The following is a 21,503-nucleotide window of genomic DNA, read 5'->3' on the forward strand; positions in this document are numbered from 1 at the left end:
CGAAGAGGACTGAGCCGGGGACAGTAAGCAAACGGCTACACTCAAAGAATAACCTAACAGAGAAATAAATCGAAATCTAATCAAGACTTTCGGTATCATCAGAATGATGCTCTCTCGCTGCTCATGGAGAAGGAGCATCTTCCATGATCATCTTGAAAGATCCCATAATACGATCAACTGTAACACTGCAAGGTTGCTCTTTTCATTTTGAATACCTCTTCGATTTTCTTGCAGTGTATCTCTAACTACCCCGACAAAATGCGGCTATAGAGGGAGCTGGCAACGTAATTGAGTAAAGTTGCGGCGGTGCCAATGCGAACGAAACCACTTGAAAGCGTTAGCAAATGTTTCGATATATTGCTCTGCCGGGTTTTTGTTCGGCTTCTGGTTCGACTCCGATACTGCCCTAAAAATTACTCGCATAGCCAAAAGTCGTTGGCAGCAGCAGCAGCAGCAGCAGCGGCAGCCCAAACCACAGAGACGAGGCCTTCTTGTAGCTGTAGTCCCACACTGAATACTAACAATAATTTGATGCAGCTGCCTCGCTGCCTACAGCAGTGCTATGCTCCACAAGCTGTGTGCATTGGCATCAGCATCAGCATCAGCATCGGCCTCGGCCTTCGCCGCTGGGAGGTAACGAAGCTAAAGCCATGGACGAGCCCCAGAGATTTGCGAGCGCTGCAAATGCAGTCAAACAGTTGGCGTACTCGAGGGCTTTTTAATTGTCTATTTGTCTGTCGGTTTGGACGGCATGAACGCATCTCCATAAGTCTCTAAGTCAGAGGGCAGAGAGAGAGGGAGAGTGGGAACAAGAGAGAGATAGAGAGGAACTGAAAGCATGTCATCTGATTGTTTTCTTATGCAACACATTGTTTTGATTAGGCTTTATTTCAGTATACCCTATAGAAATCAACATTTCGGGGCTGCGAGTAGAGATGTGTATCTGCATATATTTTACTTTCTTTTTACAAAATAAGTATTGGATGCAGAGTATAATATATTCAGCTGATTGCTAGCTCAGACTGCTTGATTAAGTCTTAAGTAACATATAAGAAATACTTAATCAGGGCTCATAGCTATAGCCATACTTGAAGCACTCTGAACTTAGTTTAGGCTGCTTCAAAAACTTTCCATAAATAAGTAAACCTTTTCAAAATCAGATTAACTCCAGTTAGTCAGTTTCTTAACATAAATAATTAGTTAAGTTAGGGTAGGGTATGACAGCTGCGGCTTTGCAGCCGTCTAAATGTTGCCATTTCTGTTTCTTTTCATTGTTGGCCAGAGGCAGCACTCAATTTATGACATTTTGACAGCAGTTGTTGCAGTTGAATCAGAAAGTTGCTCTCCTGAGTAATTGCACAGCTTTTTCACTTACAAACGCGCAATTTAGTGGATTGCGTTTTGCGCCTGTGTGCATGCGAGAGCCACACACAAGCAGACACACACACACGCACACACACACAGATACGCTGAGCTGGATGTCAGCTTTATTTGGCGCCGGCCAACTTTAAGCCCTTAAATCGTTGTGGCACAGTGCAATGGTTTTATTTATATAGATAACTGAAAAATTGAGCTTTCTATATATTGAACAATAGCTTTACATTTTATCGATAGCTTTGCTTATCGATAGGTAAGCTGGACCGCAACAAACGTACTTTTATTGGGCTTTAGCTGCTAGTTGAGCTTTGGATTTCTTTTAAAATAATTTCGCGAGTTCAAAAGTCAAGCCAAACGTGCGACGCTAATTAGCACAAAAATCGTTGAACTTTGAACTCAAAAGTTAAGTGTGGCCGCATTTGTGTTGTATACCCTGCGGTATATTCAAGAACTAGACAAGTCACCTTAGTCGACAGACAGCGCATTGAAGCATATTTAAATAGAATATTTTTTTGAGTGGATAAAAAAAGTTGACACAATTCATTCCGGACAAAGATCCACGTTGATTCCAAGCTGTTTAGCTTCGGCTTTAGTAATCAGCAATAAAAACTTTCTTTTTGGAATGGAGCATCATTAATTTTGTCCCAAGTCGCAGCCGAAGGCAATGTCAAAATTATACCAGACATGACAACATGATGTGAATAAGGTGCGTGCGCTATTAAGCATATACATATGTGCACTTGTCTGTGTGTATATGAATTTTGATATGTGTGTGTATTTGACTTGGCGTCAAAGTGAGCAAAGCACACACAAATATGTACTCATATACACACACAAACTTAACCATCTGTGTGTGTGTGTATGATATTAATTCAACAAATTGCTGTTTAACAAGATGCGGAGGCACGCAGAGGCAGCCACAGTTGCGCGGCTGTTAAAGTGCGTGCCATCCAGCCCATCCAGCCCATCCGACCTAACCAACCAATCAGGCCCTCAAGCAGTCGCCGTGTTAATCGGTTTATGTGCAGCGCGTAGATGTCTTCTTTAATGCAGCAACTGTATGGGTGTGTGTGTGTGTGTGTGTCTTGATGTTGGTATTGGTGTTGGTGTCTTTGTGCGCACAACAACCTAGGGCAATATACGCACAGCTGCCAAAATTTCTTACCTTCATTTCATGAAATGAAACAATTAGGACAAAAAGTTGCTTCGTGTCTGCCGCTCGTTGGCTCTAAGGACTCCCTCCCTGTCTATGTATGTGTGCATTTGGGTTTGGCTTGGATACGTAACCCTTTTTTATAGCTCGACAAACATGTGTATGCTTGTAAACAAGGCTGCTATATACGTGTGTGTGTGTGTGTATGTGTGTTTGTATCCTTGTGTGCGTTTAATGACAAAATAATTAGAAAACTTTTTGTGTACTTTGTTGCTGGAGCTGTGTTGATGTGGTGGTGCTGCTGCTGTAAGAGTCCGCCCACTACTTGGCATTCCAGCCACACCCCCTACCGCCCAGCTTCCTGCCCACAGTCTATACAATCTCACCCCATCAATGTCACCGCCAATTTTCTACTTTAACTTGTCTCTTTGCCTTACCTTGTTCCTACACTCGAAAAAAAGTTTAACTAATTTTTTTTTAATTTTTATTAAATTTACTTTTATTATTATAATTATGTAATAACCGTAAGCCTTGGCTCACTTAGTTTTTATTTAAAAAGTGTGTTAAAAGGATTCATAGATTGATATATTTTGAATCGTCTTTAACATAAAAGTTTCATTTTTTATTCTCATCAGAATTTAGTTGTTTCTCCTTCTTTTCTCTCAGTGTACTATTTCGGTTTCCTCTTTCAACCTTCCGCTAAATATCCTGTAACTAAATGCGATACTTGAGCACAGGCGCACACATTCGCAAATTGTCCTGCACAACAAGAATTGTAATGGCAACAAGAAGCTGACGGCAATTACCTGACGCTGGCTACAGCATTGACACCTGAGCGCCGACAGCTCGCCGACAGAGGTCGTGGGCAGGCAGGTGGGCGTGGCATTTTAAATGCTATGTTAATGTGTAAATTTAAGTAACGTTGACATATTTCGCTCTGACACTGTGTTAAACCCTTATATCATTTCTTATGCGGGGTCCTCAGTTATTTTTATAGACTTGAAAGGAGCGCGCACACACACAGGCACAAAGACTCACACACACACACACAGACTGATGCTCAGCTAAACAAAAGCACACACGCACACACTTGACTAAGGCTGCTTTTGCTTTGAGCACGCTTGGATTTGTTATCGGTTTTTAATTAGCATTGAATTAATGCAATTAATATTTATTAAAGGCCACGTAGTCAGTGAAGTGTAACTAATGGCTTAATATATACATGGACACAAGCTGGCGATTCATTTCGTAGATTTTATTGAACCTGGCAGCTGCTGATGACAGCAGCCACTTGGCATGCAGGCTATTAAACACTCGAGCATATGCCGCATGGGGCAAACATTGATGCAAATGTTGGTAAACAGGTTGCCAGCCAAATTGAATACTAGATAAACATAATAAATGTCCAAGAGCCAGCCATCACAGCCACCACCTACACAGACACACAGTGTATGGCAATCAGCGCCAACATCGGTGGGGCCATGCGGCGTATGCGTAACGCAAGAGTTGCTCGTCACGAAACTGGCACACAACACAACGTGGCAGCTCTCAAATGGTTCAACTTGGCATAGTCCTGGCCAGCTCTTCATAGGCGTGCGTGTGTGTGTGGCTGTGCGTGCAAATGTTTTTATTGGAGTGCGTGGAGAAACACTTTAACTTGCTGGTAAAATAGCAGTGCGAAATGGAAACTGGGCTACGGCAACTGCTGGCACAAGCACACACACACGCACGCAGGTATGTATGTGTGTGCACGTGCAGACAAAACAACAAAGCAGACATTCAGGCGGCTGCAAATGGCCAACAAGCCTGGCCCAAAGGTAGTAAACTTATGTAAATACCCAGCATTCAAAACTTGGCAGATCTAGTTAACTGATTACTGAGATTCAAATTCAATTAAAGAAATCCAACGAATAGCTAACTCAAACTAGTTCTTATATAATGTATTTCTGTCTGCCTATATGTGTTTCAATATATACAATACTCAAGCGCAAAGTTGTGCCTCAAATTGGAGTCTTGTTGATTGGAAAATAAGCTCTTCAGATAAAGATGCTGCAATTAAATGGCTATGCTCATAAATACATTAACTCATCACATAAAAAAATATGTAATATGAAATTCCAAGCAATATTTATAATATATATGTATGAATATATTATATAATATTATATAATTTATTTAATTTATATAATTTAAAATTAAAATTAATATTTATATAATTTATTTATAATAATATATGAATCTTACGTTTGCAAGAAACATTTCTGTTCGTTCAATTTGAGAATAATTATAAATGCTTTTAAATTCCTATTAAAAGTTGCCCAATTTTTGTACTAAAACAGAAATTTAAAGGGAAATTCATTGCGATATAGATTTTATATAAGCTTATAAAAATGTTCAACTTGAATCTTCAGTGAACTGCATATTTGAAGCAAAATCTTATGAATGGAATTATTTCTTTGAAAGCATCTTGATCACATTCAGCAATTACGTTCTTGACTATGCTAGCTTCTTGCCTGACAGCTGACGAATCGCTTGAGTATTTTTTATAGTTGGCTGATATGGCAGAGCTCGAGCTCAGTTTATTGATGTTCCATGGTCTGTTGCATAGATTGTTGGAAGAAGCTTAGGTCTCCAGCGCTCAATATGTTTGCCCAAGTATTTGCGGTGGCCGAGTGAAAAAAAAAAAAACGAAAATAAAAATTGATTGCAAACTTTTGTGGGCCACGTGTTGGGCACGAACCGTGTGCGCTGAGGGGTCGCCAGTTGATTTTCAACAGTTGAGTAGAGTTTATTTTGTCGGCAGAGTTTTTGGCCAGGTGCGGCAGGCAACTAGACCAAATGTGGCATGTGCTATGCGGCATGCGGCATGGGGCACGAGGCGTACATTTTTACTGCGTGCCTGGCAGCGCAGGCGGCAGCAGTCGTTTCTTCTAGCCTGCTTTGACCAAGTCGAGCGTGAAATGTTGATGAAGTAACCTGCAACTAGTTACATGTGTAGCATGCTACATGCTGCTGTATGCCATCTACCAAAACTGTTAAGCTGCACAAACTTTGCTCACTTCGTTTGGCTTTGTCTAAGCACAAATTAGTTGATGCTGCAGGTGCCCAACAAAAGATCCTGTTTACTAACTGATGCATTTTATTTTCTAGACTTTACGTTGAACTTCTCCTACTTTCTACTTCTTCATCTTATCCTTTTATTTCTTTTTTTTTGGCAACAAATGTGCAAAAGTTTGTGTTGTGCATAAAACAAATTTATGTATAGTTAGCTGCTTGTTGCACTTTTTTATGCCACTTGTCCCATATGCATATATATAAAGCGATAAAAAAAGCCAGAAAAAAACTCAAAAAACATATAAAAATAAAATAAAAAAAGGCGAAACAGCAAAAGTTTTGCAACTAGAGCATGACATGATGCATAACCACAGCCGCGGGCAAGGGCTAGAGCTGGAGTAGAAGAAGCAGCAGCAGCAGCAGCAGCCACATGGATGCACCGTTGCAAGTACAACCAAAATAACTGCCGAACAGGATTCAGTTGCAAGGACAATGTAACCATGTTAAACAACAATCAGAGTGGAAATACAAACCACTCGCTGGTAATTTTGCATGCAACGCTTAATGTCTGTGGCAAAAGTGGCGCTGATTTTGGCAGACAACTTTTTTCCTATTTTGCCGTCTCCTTTTTTTTTCATTTTTCCTTTTTTTGTATTTATTCTGTTTTCACTTGTGTTTCGGCGCCCCACTCAGTCCGACGAGCAACTTTAGCGACACAGTTTCGCTAGCAGCAACAACAATGGCATCAAATTAAACGAAAACTATACAACATTTTGCTGCAGCTGCATTGGCGCACTCGAAAATTTGAGTGAGTGCCTGCCTGCAATAAAAATCAGCCAGGCTAAGGGCTCGAGGGTGATGCGGCGTCGCGCGGCACGCGAAGCTTGCCAAAAAATGAACAACACTGTGGCAGATACCGAGCCCAGTTGAGTGCAGTTGTTGCTAGTGCTGCTCCTGCTGCCGCGTTGTCTAAAGTTTGAAGTGCGCATAATAAGGCAGGCAGCGGCTGAGAGCACCCAAAACTACAGCAAATTAGTCGCTGCGGATAGTGGGCGTTGGGGCGTGCATATAAACCCAGCTCTACTCCCGCCTACCCACAAAACAGCAGGCAACACTTGGCTGCACGCCTTGCCAGAGCTCTGGCTTACTGGCTGCCGAGCCCCATTGTAGTGTCTCAATCCTGCATTGAAAAGTGAAACTTATATCCATTTCATTAACAAGTAGCAGTCGTAGTGGAGTAGCTCTTTCCGTGCGTCAACTATGATATGATGTGGGCAATCATCAAATTATGGTAATCAATTTTAATTAACAAAACTATTTCTCTTACGCTTAAACTGAAAATTAATATTTAATAAAACTTTTGAGTGAGTGAGAGCTAATATAATGTATTCAGGTGAAGCTGATGAGCTAGCTATTGCTATACAAAGTTATTGATCTGAATGGAAACATTTTCAAAATATATTTAACTATATTCAACTTTGTAAAGAAGCAGCTTAACAACTTATTGGCAACTGTCTAAAGAAATATTAGCTTTAGTATAATTAGCATGCGTATATTTAATATATTTTACTTTAGTATAAGACTATAAGATTTATGTACACCATCGGTATTATATCCTACATTAATAGTTTACAAAAAGAACAATTGCTGTAACTAATTGAAAATCTTATTATTAGTATACGTAATATGAGTATACTTAATATATTTCACATGGGTCATGAGTCGGTGCCATGCACCGAATAAATATTTCCTTTATTTATAATTTACAAGAACTTTGCCCTTTACTTATTGCAAAGACAAAGATACATTCCATATACGTATACTTAATATATTGCATAGCAGTAAAAGCATGTTCCATTCAGAGCAACTTCGAGGAAGAAAATATCCTTGCATATCAATAATTTAGAGAACGTACAATTGTAATAAAGTGTCACCTTGCTTAAACACTGATTCCATTAATGCTTGGCGAGAAGGTGTTTAGTTTAGTTGCATGTCTCGCAGCGATTAAGCTTAAGCCGCAACCGAACAACATGCAAGCCACTCAATCGAGCTCGGGCAGCTGACAAGCAGTTAATTTGTTAATGCACTTAAGACAGGGTCTTACTAAGTATCATCTTTGTTTTTTTTAGCTGTCTATAGGGTAGCAAATCATAATTAACTCTTACTTTTTCAACACACTTTCTCACATTCTCTCTCTCCTCTACTTTCTCTTTTAAGCAGCTTGTGGCTGGATTACATGCAGCGACTCTGAGTGCGACTGAACAATGCAACAATTTGCGCACACCTCAATACGTTGCTGTGGCGCAACGACTGCAAAAGCACAAAACTTGCGCTCAAGGCAAAAAACTGTACATGAAACAACTTAATTAGTTGCTGCGCGAGTCGAGCAAAAAGCCGAATACACTGCAGCAAACGAAACGAAGGAGTGTGTTGGAGGGAGTTGCAAGAAATATTTGCTCATTTCGCTTCATTAGTGCAAAGCAGGAGAATGTTTAAGGCCAAAACAAACGGCTGCTGCTGCTGCTGCAAATGCAGCCAGGGCACGGCCAAACATTGAGCCCAAGCCAAGGCAAGCCTCAAGCGCAGCTCGTTAGACGGCGCGAGTGAATGTGTTAAGCTAAAAACAAAGCAACAAAAATATACAAAATTAAATATAAACTACTGCAGCAAAACGAATAGTGAATAACGAAAAACGAATAACGTGAATAACGTGAATAACGTGAATAACGTGTAACGAATAGCGAACAAATAGTAGTAGAAGAAGTCGTGCGCTTTCGGTATAAATTGTAATATTTTATTAGAAATGCATTGGCTGAAATTCAAGGCTGCGACTAGAACTAGCTCCAGTTGGCGCTTCCGCACAACCAACGATACGGCAAGGACTTCCACAATGCACATAACAACTTCCTCCTCGAAAGGCATCTGGCAGCGCCATTTGGCGCTATTCACACTGCTTCTACTCGCAGCGCACATCAATATTACTTCTGGTCAAATCGATTGGGACGACGACGATGATCCAGGTGAGTGAGTGCGACTACCCAAAGTTATAGACCGATGAAGAAGAAAAGAAAAAACATAGAAATAGCAAAGCATTCGACGTGCGACAACAAAAGCCGAGCACTACATCCCGCACGGTTCGCTACACCTTAAGCGCTGTGATTTGCATAAATTTACAGCGTGCCAGACAATAGTTCAACGGAAGAGTTTCGATATAAAAGTTGGGGTAAAAAATCGTTACAAAAACGAACCGACAGCCAACAGAAGCGTTTTGCAATTGGATTTTGGTTATGTTTTTGTAATTAAGTTATATTTCCATTACGTATACGCCCAGGCAGGCAGCCAGTCAGGCAGCCAGCCAGACGGGCGCTACATGCGGCAGGAGTCTTTTTAATTAATCGCAGATTTATAGCTTGAGTTTTGCAGCCGGGGCGGGCATATTATATGTTTGTATAAATGGAATTTTAATTATTCAAAATCTACAGTTTAAATATTTAATGAATTCATAAGTCTGACAGTTTAATTGCAAGAGTTTGGCATAACTTTGCCCCGACTCTGGGTGTGGCGTCGGGCGTGTTTGCAAAAAGTGGACCAAATCGCGCAGCTACTGTGACGCAAGCAGCTGCAAGCAAAAGTTTCGTGAGAAAGTGTTTTGGCTAGGTGATACTTTTATTTATTTACACAATATTTGCTGCACGACAACTTGATGAAGGCAATGGAAATGAATTAGTTATTGATTTTGAAATTGTTAAAAATTTTACAAAAAACGACTGTAAATCTGTGATTGATTGATTAAAAAATAAATAAAAAAAATAAAAAATTTTTTAATGAAATTTAATTGATGTCAAGCCGGCATCAAATAAAATATATATAAATAAATTTAGCTATGAATAAGTGTGAGCAGTCAATAGAGTCAGTATTGACAGCTGACCGAACAATATGTGCATATTTAAATTAGGCAGGGTATAAACAGCATGAGCTTAAGGCAGCTGCTTGACTCAGTCGAAAGTATCATTGTATAAGAATTTCTAATTAAAATATGAATGAAAAATACAAGATATATATGTATTTAGTCTGCCATTGGAGTAAGCATACCGTTTAATATAAAGGCTGTCAAGCTTATTAGAGACATTTCTCCAAATAGAATATTAAATTCTTATGGCTCAATGACAAGGCACATGCATGTGTGTGTGTGTGTGTGTGTATTTGTGTGGTTGTGAATGAAAGTTCTTTGTACGGCAAAATCACGGACATTGTCTCATTTATCGATTTTTGCCCATTGTACGCACACACTTTTAAGCTAACGATGCAAACTCAAAATGTTGACAACAAACATTTTTCAAGCTGTGCACGCGTTGTCCTTTCTGTCGCAGCCGCATTTAACGTGATTGTTGTTGTTGTTGTTGCTGTTGACTCTGCCATGAGGTAGACCAGGCCTTGAACAAATACTCACACTCACAGCGTGTGTTGTGCTCCCCCTGCCCCCCAACAAGCCGACGAGTTGTTAGCCCGGTGGGCGCCTTGTTTAAATAGAAGCAAAATAGAAACGGCCCGCTGTGATTCCATTTTGGCTTGCCGTGCACAACACAGCGACTTTTCTTTCATTTTTCGCCTCTTTTCCGTTTGATAAATATGATTTTGCATAAATCTTAAAATACACGCTGCGCGGCGAGCCGAGCCAAGCCGGAGATAAACTGTCGCTCTGGTTCTTTCATGTGCCTCAAATCTGCAACTTGTAGAACTAACTAAGAAGGCTACGAGCCATAAAAAAATAAAACAAAAATCATGGCTCTCTCTACAAAAACAGCAATAAAAGCCGAAAGCCATGCGAGAGTATGCTGCACTCACAAATATTCTGTAGTCGCTTTAAAGTTGCGATAGGCAAGAGAATTAACAGAGAACAAGTTAAGCTTAAGGATTTGAAATAGATTTGTAAATGGAATCAAAAAGATATGAAGTGATTTTATAAATTATAAATTAAATTATTAAGCAAAGTAATAATGACTTTGAAGACTCAGAAATCAATTAATACTAAAACCCAAACGTGTAAAGCTTAAAGACAGGGAAAGTCTCTTACTTAATCAGGATCAGTTTTTACATAAGCGATGTTAGTACATGCAATGAGTAACAATAGTGCTATAGAAAACAACAAAAAGAGCACCATAAGCTGATACTACTCGCCTCATACACTGAGAAGAAACAGGGTATAAGACGACGCAAATTGGCGCTAGCTACGGGTATGCAGTGCCATAAACTTCTGGCTCTCCGCAAACCAAAACTGTAAAATTATGAAATCATAAAAATATCTTTACGATTACATAAAAAACTTGCAAAAATGTGGGCGTGGCAGGCGAACATGTGCTGCTAGCCTAGACAGCAAATGCGAGGCGTAACGCGTCGCGTCGCGTCGCGTCAAACAATTGCGTGATAGCACAGAATTTAACTTTAGACATACGCCGCACTATGACTTCATTAATTATCAAACAGCCGAGCTTTGAAAATGGCAAAGAGCGTCGCGGTATTAAATAGTTTCAGACCCAACCCGAAACCGAAAGAAAAAGCCAAAAAGGCAGCGGTGCCCGGGGGCAAATGGAGCTAAAAACTCAGCGCCATATATTCTAATTACGCATGTCGCAGGGCAAAAACCACATTTGAAGGATTCCACACACACACAGATACACACGTGTGTGTGTAGTGGTATTTTTGCTTCGTTTTTTTTTTTGGGGAATGTTGGATGTTAAGCACTGCGGCTTTAACCCTTATTAGCCGCTGCTTCCTTTTGGCCATAATTCATGTTGTTTTCATTTGTTTTGATTAGCAAATGAATACATCCAGCTCTCCAGTTGGCACTCGGCTTTCGGGTTTTGCATAGCTAGCGAATCATAATCATAACGTGACTCGAGTAGGGCAATAAAATTTGAGTATTTTCACTAACAACACACACACATACATATACAGCTGTTGCGCTGTTGTGTGCGTGTCTCACTTGTGGACCTGTGAAATGACGAGAGAACTGTGAGCCGAGAACTGGGAACTTCAGGCACAACAAAATTTTAATTTATGCCGCGTTGAGTGTGTTATGCCCCAGTTCCTGACAAGAAGCAGATATGAGTTAGGTCCCATATGCATGGCTAGATACGTACTAGCATGTGTGCTTGTGCTACCCTGAGTGTGTGTGTGTGTGTGTGGGTGTGTGTGTGTGTATATTGCCGTTATAAGTCAAACCTCAAATCGGCACTTCTGGTGCGCGTTCTATAGCTCATTTTGTTGTCGCTCGCTCGTCGCTGATTGTTGCCTCTGTTGTTGTTTCCCAGCGCAACAAAATGTTGGATTTTCCCTAGACACGCGATATTTGCCGTTACAGCCGATAAGTTGTGCAGGGCTGGGGGCCAGCGAGAGCATGGGTTAAATGTGGCAGCCGCGAATATGTACAAATTATAATTCATATTACATATTTGATGAAACACATTCAATCATTCACCTGCTTCGAGACGTTAGGAATGGGCCTTTTAGCCGGCGTTTCGAGTCCTTCCCAATAATTACGCATTTGCTGCCGTGCGGCTATTTTTAATGATAAATGACCTATGCCAAAGTGTTGGGTAATTTTTCGGAGCTTATATCAAAAAGTTTAACCTAAGGGCTGTTTATTTGTTAGCTGGCGCCTTTGTGCGTGTGGGCGTGGCACTAATGTTATGTCAAAAATGCTTGACTGTGGCCCCAACCCCCCGAATACATGTGGGCATAGAAAATATATGTATTTACGTTCATACATATATATATTTATGACACGATAACCACGTCGTAGGCTCAAGCAATTTGTCATTTGTCAAAAGCGTAATGCAGTTACATAATAATTAACCCACCTGCTTATTTACATGTGAGTGTAGGTGTGTGCGTGGGCTCTTCACATAGGTATGCACACACAGACTCACACACACACGCACACACATTATCTGAACAAACTGTCTGTTTCTTTGCTTAAGTCGAGCACTCAGGAGATTAAGTAGGTGGCTCCGTTAACAAAACTTTAAGTGTGTCATTTGGGACTAATTGTGAACTGATATAGTTTATTAAAGTTTATTGAGACTTTTTGTAAGTGCTTCGTGCTAACGTCATGTGGCCTATTAAGGAAAGGTCATTATGGAAATAATCCACTAGACGTGGCTCTTTAAATTCTACTTTTTTCATGAAAACAACTTAATTAAGTGAAAAATATACGATCTACATATTTGTGATATCAATTAGCATATTCCAATCTCAATCGCAAACCTCAGTCAGAATGCCGCTTGCAAGTGGCACGATAAAACGAGCATAAAAAACCTTTTGAATGCCAGGCGAAATATGATCACCGATATTCCCGGTTGGATGGGGCTGGGCTGCCTGTCGTCTGCAGTTGCTAAACTAAAACTGTTCGCTTTTGTGAAACGTATAAATTTTCTATTGATTTATGCCAAGTTCGCATGCCATTTTTTCCGTTTTGCATAATTTCAGCTGTTGGCCAAATTGCAGCAAGCACACAAGGCCAGGATATGGCAGGACAGATACGACTCGGCTCGAGTCGACTGACGGGCCGACTGACGGACAGACTGACTAACGGAGTGACTGACTGAATTGCAGGCTCACACCAAAAGGGAACTTCAACTAACACAAGCACAATTGTTGCGACAGTCTCTTCGCGGTTGCCATACCGAACGCCACTTACTCGCACCCGAAAAAGCGAATTGCAGCTGCAACTGCTGCAGTGGCCATGGCCATGGCAGTGGCATGAATTGCGATGATGGAGTTATCCATTTATACTCGCATTTGCATACAACGACCAGCGTGCATCGTCTGTGATTGCCGCTGGGCGGAAGCGGCCAACGAGACGCTGACACATGACATGGAAAAATGAAAAGGAAGCCCCAGCCGCCTCTCCTCCCTCCCTCCCACTCTCACGCTCTGTCTCTCTTTTTCACTCAGCAACTGAAACAAATGGTCAAACGTTTGGCTCTGGGGCAAAGGAAGAGAAAAAATTGCTACTGCGCGTTCCAGTTGGCAGCTGGCAGTTGGCAGTTGCAGCTGCAGCTGCATAGAACTCGCTCGCTTGTCAGACGCTGCTCGCTACATTTTCTATATATCACATGTAAATATGACGGCCTACTATATATATCCTGCCTGCGTGCCCGCCCACACTTCACTTCACTAACTCACCCAAAACAAAGCGTTCGTTTCAAATGCCAACTCAGCTTAGCTCATGACAGCTCTTTACACTTGACAAAAAGTTGTGTACCTAAGTCTAGTTCTAGCTAGAGCTGTTTAGAAAATGAATATTTAGTTATTATATATATATATGTTATATATATATATATATATATATTATATATTATTTTAATATTTTTTATTTATTCTAAAATATTTTAGAGAAATATTTTGAAGAAAGCTTAGCTTGCTTACATTTGATTAGCATCTCAGAGAGCTCTTTACACGCAGCGAAATAGTAGTAGAAATACTAGTTAAAACTTATTTTTTTTAATATTTATGGGCTACATATAAAAAAATTGTGTATTAAAAATTATGTTATTTAAAAATATACTAAGCTTAAGAATGAATTATTTTTGATTTACAATTACTTGACAGTTTATATAAAATAGTAATACAATAGAAATCTTAATAATAATTAATATAATAATAATTAAATACTTAAAAATAATAAATAAATAATAATATATATTGAAAAATATTTCCCTATAAATATCTTAATTTGCAGCTCATATGCTCACATTCGACAAAAGTATTTAAAATTTCTTCAAGTGTAGCTGTTTTTTTTTCTATTTTTTGACCAGCTGTGAGCGAACAGTAGCGTGCGACGCGCAGTTAAAAGTCAAACCCATGTTGCACATTCATCATTTAAAGTAAACAATTTTTGATTAATCGCCAACAGTGGTCATGGCACAGCAAGCAGGACGCTATTGGGGATTGAGCGAGTGTCCGACCTCCATGCACTTCATGCAACATTTTTCCAATTGCTGCCAACACAAAAAACCTACAATACAGTTAAAGAACGAGAGAAAAATGAAAAACAGTTATAACGAAAAAATCCACTCTGAGGCACGTAGCAGAGAGTCCCCGAACAGCATCCCGCTACACATGTATACAAATTGTAGCTGCAGCTGCGCCCATCGACGACGACGACGACGTCGACTTGACTCGGTTTGGCACTGTTTGCACTTCTCTGACCGAGCAGTTGGACGCTGGGAAATTTGTAACATGATTGCCAGCACGACCAACAGACAACGGCAATTCCAACATACCGACTGTGAATGGGCAACTGGGGGCAGATAGAGGGGGCGAGGGGCGCATTTGACTTTTGCATATTTGACTTTTCTCAAATGCGGTTAGTTCTTGGCTCCGTCTCTATGCGCACGCCTTATGCTGTAGCCCAATTTGTGCCGTCAACCGTTGTTAAACTTGCAACTTATCAAACTTATCAGTGAAACTCGAAGTGGGGCCACTTAATGTGGGTGCCCTTTGTGAATTTTCAATACATATTAAACGGGTTATGCCGCAAAAGGATTACCAACACTTTGGCCCAAGAAAGCATATCATTATGCTTAAACAATTTTTTGACAACTTTATTAGGTTTCGACAAAGTGACCCAACACACACACACACACACACAGAGGCACACAAAAGGGTTCGGCAAGGCGTGCGAAAAATTCTAAACAAATAAATAAGACAAGCTGCTTGCAATTGGGCTAGGGGATTGGTCTCCCAAGAAATTGCTATGCGGCATGCGTTAGCGACAAAAACTATTTTATAGCTGCTTCGTGCTGTCGTCAAGGTTGAGCAGAAGGACGACAACAGCCAACTGGGGAAATGGCCAACAAGGATGGCAATGCCGATGCCGATGCCCGATGCCCGATGCTGGTGGAAGGCGTCAGCCGGACGCTGTGTGGGCGCACGAATAAGTCAACACAGCAAAAATGTGTCAAAATGCGCAATTTATTTAATTTTTAGCACACGCTCTGATATAGGATTGACTTAAACTGTTACAGCGACTTCAGAGTAAAGTCATTTTCATACTTTGCTTGTTGTATTTGTTTGCATTTTCTGCGCATTTTCCTCAACGACTTTTATTTTTTTCCTTTTCAGATTTTTTTACGTTGTTTTTCTTTTGAGCTGACGCCATTTAAGCAGCAAACTTTTAAGTTGCTCGGCAAAAAGTTTCTGTGAGCAAAATAAATTGGATTAAACCAAAAAGATGGCACCAGCGCGGCCATAAGGCAGCGTCACAATGTCCAAAAACTTGCCAACTTTTTCTCTTGGCTGTTTGTTTTTGTATACTCTCTCGGCTTTCTCAAACCCATTTACAACAGCTTTTTATTTAAATATATTTTCATCTGTTTTTTGTAAAATCTAAACGGAAAATTGGTTATATATATATGGTCCGAAACTTGTGTGCCTTGATCTGAACTCATTAGACAAATGAGAGGCAAAACTAGACGCATGGACCCTCCCGGCCCTATCACAAAACTTTATTCTGTCTGTGTGGGTTATCGGAGTTGTGGCTGTGGACAGCGATCGCCAAATCAAATAGGGCAACAAACAACTTTTTGGGGCTGCCCAGCTCAAGTTCCATATAACCATAAATGTCAAAGTCAGCCAAAAGTTTGCATAGTTTTTGACTTCTAACAGCAGCAGCAACAGCAGCAGCAGCAGGGTATTTGGGGGTCATGTGGTTGACATATTTGCTGGGGGATTATTAATTGAAACAAGTTAATTTGCGCCAAATATTGCCCAGCAGACACACAAGACAGAGCACACACACACACACACACACACATACAGTGACGGAACCGAAAAGCCGACAGTGTCAAAGCAGTTTGCCAAAGGCTGTGCCACGCCCGAGCCGCTTATAAGGCCAAGCCCGGACCCAAGCTGCTGGCTAACAAGCAGCACAAAAACGACAAACAGTCAACTCTGGCAAACAAAAAGCTGGCATAAAGTTATTAAGAGACATCATGTTCTGGCCCTGTTCCATCTTGTTTTGCGCTCTGCTCTGTCCTAGAGGATAAACTTTTCATATGCTTTCGAATTAAACACTGTTGGACTCTTTTTCCATACACAAATATATATATATATATATATATATATATATATATATATATATATATATATATATATATATATATATATATATATATATATATATATGTTATATATAAGTTTACATATATATATATATGAATATAAATGTTTTTCTGCGATATTCATATGCTCGAGTGGATAAACTTTTGCACAAAAACAACTTTTAATTAGCATTTAAAGACAAGACATTTTGGTTCGCAAGAACAAACATGAGGCCAAAAGCTGAGACTCGGGGTCAGCAGGACTGGCAATTAGAATTGAAAATAATGGACAGACAGCAAGCGCAATAAGTGGCGCAACAAATTTTAAATGAAATCTTCAAAGCTGTCTTGAAATGCTTTCTATCTATATATAGTATATACACATGTATATAGTTATAGTTGGGTCTCATTATTTATGCCTCAAGTTATGCTGCTAACAGCACATAAACTGCAGCAGCTCCAGCCCCAGCTCTAGCTCCAGCTCCTGCCGCTGTTCCTGTTCCTATTCTCTTCCTGCTGCCCGTAAGCCTCGAGTAATCCACCGCAGCCTTGGCTGACGCTGTAAATAAGTACTAAACTTTACCACGGTTCTGGTCTGGTTTTTGTTGTTGCCACCGCCGCCGACGTTGCCGAGGCGCAAATGTTTTGTGAAATGCGCTCAAGTCATAAATTTTATACAACACTGGCTGCTAGCCTGGAATCGTAGCATAGAAGAATTACGGGGGCAACGGGCTGGCGGGAGGCGGAAGGCGGGAGGCGGGAGGCGGGCAACGGCAGCCAGGACTCTCTCGCGCCATTGACTTGCATTGACTAGGTTGTGTCTATGTGCCTGGCGTTCACTTTTCTTCAGTTCTCGTATACCCTGTAGCTGTGAAGCTGAATAACATAGGGTATACAGCGTATTAAGCAGGCAAATGAATATATATTAATGACTCTGTAATATGTATATACACTTAGTCAATAGACTAAGCAGATTAAGTCTAGAGTGTCTCAGCCTAGCATACTTTGCTACTCTTAAGACCCAATTTTGTATACCCATTGATCTGATATACCATTTAAAGCTTCAGCATATTTGAGCATTTACTTAACAGACAAAAACTTGAATTGAAAAATAGAAAAGTTTTGCAAGAATTCGTAACTAATTTCAGGGTATTCAAAAGCCGTTAGCTTCCGAGTCGAGCTTTTATACTATGTTGTTTTTTATTTTATTTACAAGCAGCCCGCAGCGTGCTTGTGTAGCAGCAGACCCTGCACTATATAAACAGCACAGACAACGCCGCGAGCATTTCGCTTTTATAGTTTATTGATGCCGAATGGGGAAATTGCGAGCGTATTGATGTTGAAAATATTTAAGCTGCCAATGCGGGCAACTAGGGGCAGAGGCGGGTGAGGGGGCTGGAGCAGTGGGGAGCAAGCTACTTATTTATTTAGCTGTTTGTACTTCATCAGGCAGCTCATAATGCTTGTGATTATCAAGCGTTGGGGCGTATAACATTTAAAGCAACAGCCAAGGCCAAGCTATTTGCAATATGCAATATGCAACATGCAACATGAAACATGGCACTGCACAAGCTTGCGGACAAGTTGTGGACAGGCAGCTAACCCGAACCGCATACAGCGCAGCGGAAATGAATCAAATGACTGGGGGAGGCACTGCAAGCTGCAGGATGTGCCCCAAGCTCCGGTCTAGGCGAAAATATGAACCTCAAAGTTGACACACACACACACACACACATAAAGGCATGCGCGCGGACACACAGTCAGAGAGGACATCTCATGTGTGCAATGAGAAATTTTCCAACTAATCGGATTCTAATGGCAAAATAATTATCAGAAGACTGCATAGTGCCACTCAAACCAACGCACACACACACGCTCAGATAGAGACACATATGTGAAGTAGTACATTCATAAATTTGCGAGTGCCATTAGTTTTACATTTGCGGTTTATGCTGAGGATAACCGCAGAGTGAAAAGCCGCAAAATTTTCAAGTCATACGGAAATGAATGGCTGCCCGGACAACGAAAATGGAGTTGAGTCAACTGGAAACAGATGGCAAGTGCAGTTACTACCGGGCGGGGCTAGAGGCTGTGGTGTGCGAGCTGAGAGTGGGGCGACCGCAGACAGGATTACAGCCAGAATTCTGTAAGTTAGGCCAAGCATGCAAGTGTGTGTTTCAATCAGAGTCTTCAATTAACACAACAACAGTCCGCTAAAAAGGGGCAAACATGTGTATGGATTGTGTTGAAGTTATTTTAAATTGATCTGAAGCTTAATGCTGAGAGCCATCGCAGTTGGTTGGGCGAGGCCAAGGCAACCAGCAGGAGACAATGACCAATCAGTGCTGCAAGCAACCGCATTCGTAGCCTCAACAAACACAACAACAGCAATAACAAGGTTTCAGCTATAGCTGCCAGCCAGCTTTGTGATCAATTCAATAATATTTAATTAAATATTTAAAGCCGTTGCATAAATTCAAACGTTTGCATTGCGGCCAGGCGTGGAGTCAAGTGTAAACAATGCTAGGCAAATGCAATTCCGATTTATATATATGTGTGTATTGGCGTGTGTGTGCGTGTGTGGGTGTGTGTGGCTGGCAATTGTTTATGCTGAGATTGGCTGGCGCATATTGGATTGCTTAAATGCCGCAATTGCTGAGTCTTACTTGCTCGCAATTAAAGCTGGCTGAGCTGCGTAGGCGTTGAGCCTTCCACTAGGCCATGGCCTGTAGAGTCAATAAGCAACTCTAGAGTAGAGTCTCAACTGAAAGAAAATCTAATGTGTATAATCCGAAAAGGCTATGCGTCTATAGCTTGCCTAAGGTATGTAAGAAAAATGCTTTGACTAACCTGAAGTAAAAAGCAAGATCTCTGATCCATAAGCTATACATAAATAAAAAATTATAAATAATTATTATAATACATATTATATTTAAGATTATATTGAATAAGTATTTAGCGCTTAAATAGGATAAGGTATAACAATAAATAATAATATAAGCACGTCTAAGATACCCTGAGCTGCTGCTATTTCACAAGCAGGGTATATGAAATGAAAAAAAATCAATAAGCCTAGCGCAAATGTGGCGAACTGAATTAACTTCATTCCACACGCATGGGCATGCCCCTGCACATGCCCCTTCGTGCCCATTGATGGCCTCGCTGGTCGCTTGCCCTTTCGGCTGGCGCTTAATGCGAAAATTCAATTAGTGGCATAATTAGTTGTGGCAAGCATTGAAGTTCAGATTTTTTGGCAGCAGCAGTAGCAGCAGGAATTGAATGAACTGAATAGCGAGACCAAAAAACGTATGCAATGTCAATAGAGAGAGAGAGAGAACGACTCTTGTTGCTGCCACAGCTACTGCCAAAGCTACTGCCACTGCCACTGCTGCTGCTGCTTTTGTTGATCTTTTCCGGCTATTCACTTGAAATTGGCGTCTTTTCGCAACGCTTGATTAATGCGCTTTAATTAATTCAAGCTAATTTGGAAAAGCAGTTGCCAGTTGCCCGCTCCGCATTGCTTTAAGCCACAGCAAATTTAATGTGCTGCGAAAATCGAAATCGAAATCGAAATCGTTGCGGAAGTCCAAATTGAACCTTGGCGCATTGGTGTTAATTAACTAAATGCAACTGCAATAAAATTGATTGTTTTCACTTTGTTTGCATTCCAAATAGCATAGCTCGCCGAGGGAGAGAGACACTAATCCCAGTGGCTAAAACAGCAGCAGCAGCAGCAGCAGCACCACCAGCAGCGGCCAACAAAGCGTTGAGGTCAGCCAACGGAAATTCGTGAAAATAGTTTGGCTCCAATGACAATTTTGCTAAAATATGCGCAGAGTTGCGGTCGAGCCGGGTCTGAAAATTGCAGCACGGCAAATTTAATTATAGTTTAAGCCAGAATACACACACCCGGACACACACGCACACACACACACATGCATGCACTCGCATTTATAGGCAGCTATGAGATACTATAGAGGCAAACAGAGAGACAAGTCGCGAAACAAGTCAAATGGCAAGTCACGTTTCAATGGCTAATGAGGTCATGTGTAAGAGCCAATGGCGGCTGTGGAGCCAAGTGCTGTATACACATGTGTATGTGTGTGTGTGCGTGTGTGTGCGTGCGTGTATGCCACTTAGTATTGTTGCCATTGTTGCCTAGGTACAGTTGTCATTCACTGGCGAGCACGTTATAATAATGAGAACGTGCCCCGCTCTATGGCTGACGGCCGTCTGAAGTGCCAGCGACGGATATCTGGCTGAATGACTAAAGTTAACACTAACTTGGCAAACAAATAAACATGAAAACAAGCTAGCAAATTTATCAGCTAGCTGATGAATGTTAAATACCCTAACAAACTAGAACAAGACTGAATAACAGCTAACACTTGCCAAATATTCCTATGGGAATTATAAATTGCTGTAATCCAATTTGATTGACGCTTAACTCTTGCTTCAAGCTAACTGGTCTCTAGGCTTGGCTAAGGTGTATTGCATAGCATAAACGTTTCTTATACAAATGACTTTATGGCAGCTATATGACATCGTCTTTAAAGGCGATTGTTAAAATTGCGATATGAATTGAGCTGAGCTTGTTATGTTTTTGTTCCAGCTGTGCTTCGTTTTCTAACAGCCAGACATTGGTAAGCTGAAAACTGCTTTCAGATTTACTTTTCATACAAATCAACTTAGCATTGAGTACATTACCTTCTATGCCTTAGGATTCGTAACAAAATTATAATACCCTATAACAAGCCTGCAACCCGAGCTAAGCCCATATCTCAACTCTGAACCAACAGCTAAAGGCACGCGGA

The 21,503-nt window shown here is 40.8% G+C and overlaps 1 protein-coding gene across 1 annotated transcript in view; it reads left to right on the forward strand.

The window, feature by feature from the left end:
- Positions 1-8,290: 8,290 nt before the first annotated feature.
- LOC111594514 overlaps positions 8,291-21,503 on the forward strand; it is a 73,918-nt gene continuing 60,705 nt past the window's right edge. Inside the window, exon 1 of the mRNA XM_030224824.1 lies at positions 8,291-8,604. Within this exon, the coding sequence (XP_030080684.1) occupies positions 8,388-8,604 (217 nt within the window). The 5' untranslated portion in view covers positions 8,291-8,387. The remainder of the gene's footprint in view (positions 8,605-21,503) is intronic.

Source organism: Drosophila hydei, unplaced genomic scaffold, assembly GCF_003285905.1.
Source record: "Drosophila hydei strain 15085-1641.00,03,60 unplaced genomic scaffold, DhydRS2 tig00008119-arrow-pilon, whole genome shotgun sequence".
Taxonomy (NCBI): Eukaryota; Metazoa; Arthropoda; class Insecta; order Diptera; family Drosophilidae; genus Drosophila; species Drosophila hydei.